At 40.1% G+C, this 11,016-nt stretch overlaps 1 protein-coding gene across 5 annotated transcripts in view; it reads right to left on the reverse strand.

Moving 5' to 3' along the window:
- Positions 1–10,507, reverse strand: part of ZNF207 (zinc finger protein 207) — a 13,311-nt gene extending 2,804 nt beyond the window's left edge. For 2 of the 5 annotated variants that reach the window (XM_015424686.1, XM_015424687.1), the window contains exons 1-8: positions 10,384–10,507; positions 8,036–8,162; positions 6,374–6,512; positions 5,173–5,343; positions 4,363–4,438; positions 2,406–2,506; positions 1,048–1,208; positions 310–399 (exon numbers count right to left, since the gene is read on the reverse strand). In XM_015424686.1, coding sequence (XP_015280172.1) covers positions 310–399; positions 1,048–1,208; positions 2,406–2,506; positions 4,363–4,438; positions 5,173–5,343; positions 6,374–6,512; positions 8,036–8,162; positions 10,384–10,424 — 906 coding nt within the window. In that variant the 5' untranslated portion in view covers positions 10,425–10,507. The remainder of the gene's footprint in view (positions 1–309; positions 400–1,047; positions 1,209–2,405; positions 2,507–4,362; positions 4,439–5,172; positions 5,344–6,373; positions 6,513–8,035; positions 8,163–10,383) is intronic. The other 3 variants (XM_015424688.1, XM_015424690.1, XM_015424689.1) reach the window with 3 other exon arrangements.
- Positions 10,508–11,016: the final 509 nt, after the last annotated feature.

Consider the following 11,016-nt stretch of genomic DNA (forward strand, 5'->3'; position numbering starts at 1 on the left):
TAGAACAGCGTAAACTAGAAAAGATAAATCATGCATCAGGTAAACCACTGCCCGCTAAGACGCACTATACTGCTTCATGCTTTTTAACCCTTTAAGACCACAATGTAGAATCTCTCATTTCCTTTTTGTATAAAAATACTGCACACAAAGTGTAAAAGTTCATAACCAGTTAAAATGGGGTAAACAGCTAAACATGATCAGGAATCTACAATTATCTGAAGATGTTTAGGCAGAATTTTAAGGTTACATAAGGGTCTAAAGGGTTAATTGGCAAAGCAATTTTTTTAAAAACTCCAACTTCCTGCGTACTTGTGCTGTGCTAGGAAACAGAGCTTTAGAAGGTGCTGACAGTTCTGAATTGGATGAAGTTGTACTTGAGCTTGTGACAGGTGTCCCCATCTGTAGCACAAAAGAAAGGAAACAGTAAACAGACTCTAAGTAACGTGTGAAAAATAACCAAGTGGAAGGATGTCAGACTGATTTTTTTGTATCTTCCCAGCAGAAATTCAACACCTAGCAACACATTAAGGATTCTTCAGCACATTTACAAGAATCAGACTTATTCATTTCCAATGAATACAATCAAATAGTACAGGTCCATATACCTCTCCTCACAGACCATTCCACTCTGGCAGTAAGCAAGGTATGACTTTAAATCCAAAACGTATCACCCATGCATTTCATTCCATGGTTGTGTGCAGCTGTTTTATTTTGACCCAGCAAGACCATCAAGTAAACTATCAGTTGTTAGTCTCATATGAAAGAGCAGAAGCACAGAATACACTAATGATCAACAGTTCAGGAGTATGAGAAATTCTCTACAAGGTATACATGTACTCCTGCTAACTCCCTTTACTTTCAGTCCTCTCTGAGAACAGAAGTTTTAAGGATGGTAAGATAGTGCTTTCATTAAAGTATCCATTGTGAGTAATTTGTCTAACAATCTCACTGCCAGAATACTAGTGCTCCTATACTGCAAGTGACTATTACAACTGACATGCTAAAAAGAAAAATCCACATACTGAAGGAGAAAAGTAACAAACTTACTTGTCCTGCACTAGGAAAAAGTGGTTTAGTAACCGGAGGCTGAGGAGCTGGAGCTGTAACAACAGGAGCCGGAGGCCTGTTAAGAACACCTGGAGCAGTCACCGGCTGTGCTTGAGTCATGGGAGGTAAACCTGGGCGAGGTCCAACAGGTGGTGGCATACCTGTAATATAATTATTCTGATGGTAGTTTTCTCAAGATTTTTAACACTATCAGACAAAATGTTTTAATCTGCACACTTCTATTTCCTTTTCCATGCAAAACCATATTAATACAGAACAAGCAGATAAGGCACAAGTCACCACAATGATGTATAAACATGTCTGACACTAATTCTGGGTTAATGTTGAGATGTGAAGAAAAATGCCACTGGTTCTAAGCAACTCAAGCAGTCAGAATGGCAGAACCATGTACTGTGTGATCCAGCACTGGTGCAATTTAAGAATCCAGATCCTACTCAAGCTGCCAAGTGTGATGGGTTTGAAGTTCTAATCCTGTTATTCCCTAATACGGACAAAATGCAGTGAGTTCCACATATTCAAAAGCCTCTGATACTTCCATGGTGCTGTATGTTGCCCCACACTGCACAGCTATATATGGATATGCGACTGGGCAGACTTCAACGAAGTATTGGACCCTGTCAAATTTTGGTAAACTAACCAGCAGAGATAGAACTAGGAATGGAGCTTCAACCAAATTATGGACAAAAAGATCTGCGTCTACAGGCTTTTTAACATAAATGTGTGGTTCAGCCCATTTCTATATATACTAACAATATGCTAGATCTTAGAAAGTTACACAAACCGTAAACATATTCAGGGGCTCTAGACAAACAGCTTCAAATTATTTAAAATGATTACAAAAAAAGTGGCTTTAAAAGGTTTTCTGGTTCTTACAATATTTTGTTATTCTAAAAATCAAGAAATCTGTTTTTCCAAAATTGTAAGGAAAGGAAAACTGGCATTTGTTTGGCAGCTCGATACCAAATTAAGTAGTGCCAGCAATCACAATCCAAGTAAGCAAAGAGTCTACAGGTAATTCTAAATACTTTTTTCTCATTAAGTTTCATTTGCTCTAGAAAGGTTATGAGAAACAAAAGGTTTCCCATGCAGTTATCCTAGATGCTCAGAATACTAAGCATTTCTCATACTACAGCAATCTAGGTTCTTATAACAATTTTCACTCCAAAATTATAAAAAAATCATGATTCTAACTGAAACTGTACAGATTTTTGTCCAATCTGTTTTAAGCTGTCATAAAGCAAAATGAACACTGCACTTAGATACAGTTACATAATTTCTACAAAGCAACCAACAACTATAGCAATCCCAGATTGTTAAAAAAAAAGAAGTAATCTCACCACAGTATGGATTCGTCACCCCTGACCTACCTGGTGGCATACCAGGCATAAGAGGTGGGATTCCTGGTCCTGGAGGCATCATTCCACCCATAGGCATCATCCTATTAAAGACAAATAGTAGCATGAAAATGAAACCTGCCATGAAGAATTAATGGCATATGATGTGAAAGGCATCTTCGGATTTCCAATTTATTTATTATGCTGCCTTTCCACCCAAATACGGTCCTCACCAAGTCAGCGAATGTCAAGCACTACAACATTTCAACATTAAAAACATTTAAAATAAAGTATACATGCAATAATTCTGTAAAAACGTATGAACAGACATAACACCAAAAACCAGGGTGCAGGCCAATAACAGTCATTGGGGGTATGCCCAACAGATCAAAAAAAGTCTTCACCCGCTGACAGGAGACAACAGAGGGAGACGGCCAAATCTTCCCAGGGAAGGAGTTACAAAGTTTTGGCACCATGACCAAGAAGGCCCTTCACTTTCTTTAGCTGCCACCCATCTAGCCTCAGATGGTAGGTGCACACGAGATGTTCTCCAAAGTTTACCAGAACTGGATGGGTAGGTTCATATCCCTTAAGGTATGCTGGCCCCAAACCATACTGGGCTTTAAAAGTCAATACCAGCATCTTGAACTCGCCCCAGAAACAAACTGGGTGGCAGCATAGACAGATGAAAACTGGAATGATACGGTTCATATGACCTACTCTAATCAACATTCTGGATGCAGCATTCTGTACCAAATGTAGCTTCAGGACAGTATTCAAAGTCAACCCCATGTAGAATAATTGCAGTAATCTAACACATATGTTACCATAACATGCACCACAGTGGCAAGTTTTCCCTCACCAACCAAAGGTGATGAAAGGTACTGTTGGCCACTGTTGTATATAAATTTAAGGAATTCCTCCTTCTACTAACCATACATAGCAATCCTGCCTATGTTTTTCCAAAGCCGCCTAATCTTAATTCAAAGTGTGGATAGAGCTGAGAGCCTCCTATTACTGCTCTCCATCCCGACCCTAGAAAGTAAAGCTGAGGTGCACTGTACTGTATAGCCTGGCCCACTCGTCCCCATATCTGTGAAAGATGCGGAGAGAGATGTGAAAAGGGTGGGGCTGAGAGATGCACAGAAATGGGTTGGTGGTGGAAAGCTTAATTTCAAAGTGCCAGAAGGGCCCCAGCAAAGATGATTTTATTTATTTAATTCATTTATACCCTGCCTTTCTCCTCAATGGGGACCCAAGTGGCTCATATCATTCTCCATTTTATTCTCACAACAACCCTGTAAAGTAAAGTAGATTAGGCTGAGAGGGTATGAATAGCCCAAGGTGCTTCCATGGCAGAGTGGAGATTCGAACCTGGGTCTCCCAGATAGTAGTCTGATATTCTAGCCACTACAATGGCTGTCTGACAATGTTTATGGAACCACACCCCCAGTCTATAACAGATATAACCCCCTCCCAAATAAGAGAAGAGGAGATTGGATTTATACCCCGCCCTTCACTTGGAGTCTCAGAGCGGCTTACAAACTCCTTTCCCTTCCCCTCCCCACAACAGATACCCTGTGAGGTAGGTGGGGCTGAGAGAGCTCGACAGAAACTGCTCTTTTTCAAGAACAGCTCTTTATCAGAACTACGGCTTGCCCAAGGCCAGCCAGCCAGGCGCAAGTGGAGGAGCGGGGAATCAAACCCGGTTCTCCCAGATTAGAGTCCGCACACTTAACCACTACACCAAAATGGCTCTCATACTTCAATAAAAAAACAGGAAGATCAAATGAGAAGCAAGTAATTTTTGGAACAGACTGAAATGAATGAAAAATGCTACATGTTAATACTAAATGACTGTTCCAAATACATTTTGTAGCTTTTAAAAAACAGTGCTGGGGATAGAACACAGAAAATGTATGACTGCAGACTATACCGCCAACTCATTATTTGTTCTTACCCAGGAGGCATTCCAGGCATCACTGGAGGCATTCCAGGCATCATTGGTGGAACGCCTGCCATTAATGGTGGGATACCTGAAAGCAGGAATATCTGTTAGAAGTAAGCTCTGTATATAAGCATTCTTAGATCAGAACAGAATTTGTAGCACCATCTAGTAGTTTTTTAAAGAAATATTTTGAAAGCTCATGAAACCTTTCCCGTACATTAAAATTTAACACGGGGAAGTTTCCCTTACTAGAGTGCAAGGAACACCCCCCTTACAATACCTGTATAATCAACCATTTCAATTTGTTTCACAGACTGTACCTAAGTGCAGAATGACATATTCCCATCTCTACAATTTTCTTATACCCAAACACAGTTCTTTACGGAAGCATAACTCACTTTTAAACAGCAGGTTGTTCTTTATGAAAACATCAAAAGGGATAAGACAGTGAAGTCTTCTATTAGGTAGAAGAACTAGGTAGGGTTAGTTTAACAATATCTTTGAGAGTGTCTTAACAAAATGGACCCTCAATACAAAATAAGGATGAAAGGTAGAACGCTTGATTAAATCAAGTGAAAATTACCACACAGTATGGAATATTCAAAGAAATGTGTAAAATCAACCATATCAATGGTTTTTGAAACCCTTAAAACATCCTAGCAAGAGCACAGCAAGATCACATTTGGTATGTAGCAACTGGAAATTCAAGAGAAAGTTTATGTAAATTACCCTTTTAGATTCTAAAGCAATATTCCACTGAACTGCCTTCCATTACTAAAATTCTAGAATTATCATTTCCCCCCATCTTTTATAGCTCGCTACCTGGAGGTATTCCTGGTGCACCAGGCACAGGAGGTAACCCTGGCTGTGCCATTGGTGGTATATATCCCTGCTGGGGCTGCACTGGCTGTGCTTGAAATGAGGTTGAAGCTGTAGATTCATCATCATCATATTCATCAGAATCATCTTGTTGTTTCTTTTTCTGGCTTTCTGCTAAAATAAAGTTTTAACATTCAATTAATTTTAATCATTTTGGCAGCCAAGATCTGCTATTAAAATGGCCCACTGTGGATTCATTCAACCTGTAATTTGTGGCAGAAAAGATGAACTCAGAACTAATGACAAACAGTGGTTTTGCATTATGGGAACAACCTTTTGAAATTTTTAGTCTTGTGTGTGGCTCAGAGACTAAGACGTAGTTCAAAATCTGGTTTGTAGCCAAGGGAACAAGCCATGGCTTCTTGTTTCATCCGTGATGCCGCAACAAACTGTGGTTAGTCATGAACCAGGAAGTCTCTGTGAGGGATTGGGCACACTAGACTTACTTCTGAACAATGGTTTGTCATTATAACTAGAGAATTGAAGGCTTACCTTTCCTACAAACTAATCACCTCAGCAGGATTCCCCTTTTTTTGACAATCCTCACAAAAATGTTAATTTATTTAAATTGCTCGCGTATACTCAGTGATGCCATCATACAACCAAACCTGATCCCACAAATCCACTAGTTTTGGGTAAAAACAAAAGGTGTATGCACTGCAGTCTTAGTTGTAGAATCCACTACTAAAACACAAAGTCTGCTGATTACTGAACATATCAATCTTCCACTACAATGTGCAGAATTAAACTGCATCAGAAGAGAGGAGTTCCTTGATAACCAACCATTATAATATAGCCCAGCAAAAATATTGAATCAGATTTTAAAATGACCATGTCATAATACAGTCATTACCGTACAATGATACTTTGTTCTTGCAGTAATTTTATTTTAATAATATTTCCAATTATGAAAATTTAACTGTAAATGCAAATATTAGGTTACAGCTCAAAGGAAGTTAAACATCCTTGTGTTAATGTCACAATGATTCAATGGATTTTGAACATACCCAAACAATTGAAAGAGAACTACATTCTTAAGACTTTACATTTACTTATGTTGTTCACAATAAAAAAGCATAATGATCTAATAGGACAAAATAATTTAAAGCATAGGGCAAAATAATTTAAAAGTACTCCAATTTACCTTGTGTTTTTTGTTCCAGCAGCCTTCTCCTTTCATCCATGTCTTTTTCTGGAATGCCCTCCATACCATAAATTTCCAGTTCAATGTCAGTTCTTCCAGGTATAGCATTTGGAACAGCGTCAATAGTTTCTTTATGTACCTAAGTGCAAAAACAAGAAATCCCAAACCACAATAAGTAGCTAATATTAATATCTGCTGCTCTTGTACAGAGACCTGGACATAGCAGCCGTGAGAATGCATGCTAAGATGCCAAAAGGGACAGGTTATTGAGACACAAAGTAGAACACTATTTAAATAATACTATCCTGAAAGGTCAGCTACGGGTATAACACACATATATTTGAAACAATTCTTTAGCCATTTATAACCTCTCAACTTTTGATAGAACTGTATATTAACTGTATATTCAGTTGCAGATTAACATAACAGGAGCCCAATGCTACTTAAGATACAAAGACTCCATTTCACAAATCATTTACTTTGTGGCACAGACAGGAGCTATTCAAGAAAACACAAAGTAGTCCTAAGCACAGCTACACCCTTCAAAGTCTACTGAAAACAATCAGCTGGTAACAGTGTAACTCTGTTTAGGATTGCCTCTTTAGGCATGTGGAATTAGTTGTGATTTGTTTTGACTGAATTATAATTTCCTAGTCTAGCCTATTTTTCAATTAAATTTCATTGGAAAGACTACATGCAGCTAAAGCTAGATTTCCAAAACTAAGCGTAGATTTAGGATGCAGATGTAGATGTGCAGCATGACCCCACATGTGCCTACTCAAAAGCAAGACTCCCTGAATTCTACAGTATTTGTCACTGGAAAGTGTTTGGGACTGCAATTATGTAAACCAAGCTTTAATAAATAAATTTACAGTGCAACTCTAAGCAGAGTTAGCCCATTATCAGCTCGTTGATTTCAATGGACTTTAAAAAGCATAGCTCTGTTTAGGACTGCACAGCTGGATTTTTCCTCTGAGGATCATTACCTCTTTCAGACAGGCATCAGAATTTGGGATTCTGGCCCTCAAAGAGGACTTAAATGCCTTCCACTGAAACAGCAGACTTGTGCTTGTTGATCAGCCTTCACTCCTCAAATAAATAGTGTTTCACAGGCATGTATTCCATCTTCATTCTACCCTAAACCAGTTCACCTTAAAAAGTTGCACACTAGACACGCAGTATAAAAAGCCTAAGGTGTCAGGAAGACTCAGAGACTAAGGTATCTGTACTGATTAGATGGACCAAGGATCATCATGGCACACTCCAGTAGGAGAGGATTTGTGGAGAACCTTTTTCCTTTGAACATGCAACATTTCTCTAGTTGAGAACAGAAGAGATAGCGATGGGGTGTAACGTGGATAAATGATGCCTGCAATTTCCAAATGATAGAAAAGACATACAAGCACTATTATCACTGTACTCTCCCAAGTCTCTGAAAATTAACAAAATTATGAATTTTAATGAAAATGTTTCCTTGCAGAAAACTGCCTGTAGACAAAAACTGCCCATTTCCTAACCAGCCTATTAAGTCTTCAGTAAAGCAGCTGTGTTTCTGGTACTTGTTATTAATGCTCTCAAACAACGCAAAGATAAGGATTAACAAATGCTATGTCACTTTACAACAAAACAGCAGATAAAACAGTGGTATTCTTAAGCACTTACCTGCATACAGTGTATCGCTAAGCCGGGCCCAGTATAGAGTTTCTTATGACATATATGACATTTAAAGTGCTTTGCCTTTTGGTGTTGAATAAGAATTTTCTCATCATCAAAATCCCTATTACAATACCTATTCAAGATTGTTAAGAAAAACATGAAGGCAAAACACACCCCATGAAATTAAACATATGCACAGATTGATATAAAAAAGGAGGTCAGATGTGACTTTTCTGATTACCTATAATTACAATTCCTAATCCTATTCTACACATTTCTTTGATAAGGAGGTATATACAGTACTGTTTATAAGCTCTTATTGGGAAGGAGAGTTGCTAAATCCCACAGCAAAAGCTGTACGATAGATGCCCAAGCTACATACCCATATAAATGACCACAACCAGTGCAGTCCAAAATTTTTGACTTAGTTCAGTAATTGTCTGTTCCTTCCATTTACTCAGCTTTAAGCCCTCTGTGTGTTCCAATGGACTTAGGATAGCTGACATCTCATGCTGCGCTGAGCTTTGCAAAGCAATATGCAATACCAATATTTTTACAGTTCCATCTAAGAAAAATACTCTACATTCCTCCTGCTAATGGAACAGGTTTCATGTCATAGAGCTCTGGAGCAAGGAGACGTTTCTGCCTGACCCAAAGGTGCCACAAATGAGACATCCTTGACATTTTCATCAATTTGTGGAGAACTCAAGGAAGGGAATTTTTGCATTGTTGTACTTCACTTCACCAGAGGGCTAGGGCCCCATGCCCTTGACTTGTGAGGCCCATTAAATAAAGTGACATAGCTTCAATCACACCATGTGACATCCTAATGCAATGTATGCAACATCATGGTTGACATATCACAGCACAGACTCTTCTGCGGTTCTTACTAGTCCCATATTGGGACACTCAGCAGTTAAAACCGTTCTCTAACCATTACTGCTTGAACCATACATTAATTTGTTTGGCTGCTCAAGTTGAAGCTATGACATCGGTACATTAAAAACATTAAGCAAACGGTTCATTATGTGTAAAAAAAACCTCAGTAAATTTTAACCCAGAAAGGACAAGAGCACAGATGGATTTTATGTATGGGCTTGTGCCCCCTGTAAGCCGCCCTGAGCCCGCTTGCGGGGAGGGTGGGGTAAAAATGTTTAAATAAATATATATTTATTAATTTACAGTATTTATAACCTGCCTTTCTCATGGGGACTGAAAGCAGATTACACTTAATGAGTCAATACCTCTATCAGAAAATCTAGCTTGACAATTAGTATGGGTGTGCGTGTCATGCTCAGTCTGCTTTGGAATTCAGAAAAAAACAATATTAACTGCAGCAAGAGGAAGGTTGGAAACAGACTTTATATTTTAATATTGTAAAGCACCTCCTTTACCCATTAATACCATGAAAAAGAAGTAAAAATGTTTTATATACACTTCCTATAAGCTACTTCACTTTCACTAATGCAGAGATAGATTCCTCCCCAGTAGTATATGCAGGTCCAATACCTGTCCCATGTTTAGACTAAAGGGTAAGTAGTGAGAAAACAGAAACATTAGGTAACGATCTGAAGTTCCAGTGGGTGGCCAGGCCAACACACACAAGGGCCTCCAAAACCCCTAAATGTGAAGGTGTGGAAGCAGAGTCAAAAAAGAGGTAATATGAAATGGAAGAGGCCGTCCTGTGGATAATAACACTCATATCCATAGGTAACATAGAAAACAATGAAAAACTGGGAAGGAAACTACCAAACACTAAGGAACACAATCCGGTACAGAAATGTAACAATGCTGACCCCTCAACATTTACAGGAACCAAGTTTCTTGCCACAACAGTAGGAAGTGAGAGACCCCAGAGGCTTAGGTGGCCAATTAATCACCAACAAAACAACCCGACTCCAAAGAAACGAATAAGCGAAAAGCCAACCTACTGAACGTGCAAGAAGGAGCAGAATAAAGTTTTCACGGCATAGGGACAAACATCATCAGCTGCTAATGGCTACACGTGATGCTGCACACCCACAGTGGTACGTATAAGCGTGGACAAACCTCACCGACCAAGAGGAGCGCGCTAGGGCGGAAAGAACGGCGAGCAGGCGGGCACGAGGAGAAAAGAAAGATTACAGACGAATTATAAAGGAATATCTAGCCCAGGCAAGTATGTGGAGCCGAGGCAGGCGAGTAAGAGGCCTAAAGAGTCCACGAGCCCCCACCGCTCCGACCACATAGAGCAAGTAGGCCGCAGGGCGCGCCACCTCCAGCAGAGAGAAGAACACCGAACCAGGCCGCCAAGCCCACCCTTTTCGCTTCCAGTTAAGAAGCTCGGTACCAGCCACAGAGTGACTAAAGGATACCAGCACCAAGGCTTCAGCTGCTTCTTCTTCTTCCGACCCATCGCGGCGTGGCTCCACTACCGAAACTGCAAAAAAAACAAAACGAACCGCCAGCGTCTGCCGCAACCCGCGCTCTCCCCCGACAGACACAAAATGGCTGCCGCTCCGACGAGCTCCCCGACACCCAGCATGCATTGCGCGCGCACGGAGCCTTAAGAAGACGTTACGAATTGTTCCGTCACTCGGGATCAGAACGCGCGGTTCTTTCCCGGCATGCAGCGCGGTAGTTTAACAATTGACTCAGTTTGCGGACAGGAGTTTTGCGGAATGTAGGCAACGGTCCTATGGTGGTTAGCTTTATAGTTCTGAATTAAGTGGGTCGTGGTGTGTTTTCGAAACCTGGGCTCAAAGTATTGTAAGACGGTCAAGCGTTCCTCTACACCATCCTTTGGTCTGGGATAAAGCGATTTAAAATCCCATTCACCGCAATTTAAGCGCTCATAAATTCAATAGGAGTTAGGCTGCGGTCAGTGCACTTTCCAACTGGATTTTGCCAGTTCACATAATTCTCCACTGTAAATTTTGTCACTCGTTTTTACCTATTGCTTTGGGTCCCCCCACCTTTCCAAATGTGTTTTGCTCCCTCTGGGGCTA

The sequence above is a fragment of the Gekko japonicus genome, unplaced genomic scaffold (genome assembly GCF_001447785.1).
Source record: "Gekko japonicus isolate JY-2015 unplaced genomic scaffold, Gekko_japonicus_V1.1 scaffold668, whole genome shotgun sequence".
Taxonomy (NCBI): domain Eukaryota; kingdom Metazoa; phylum Chordata; class Lepidosauria; order Squamata; family Gekkonidae; genus Gekko; species Gekko japonicus.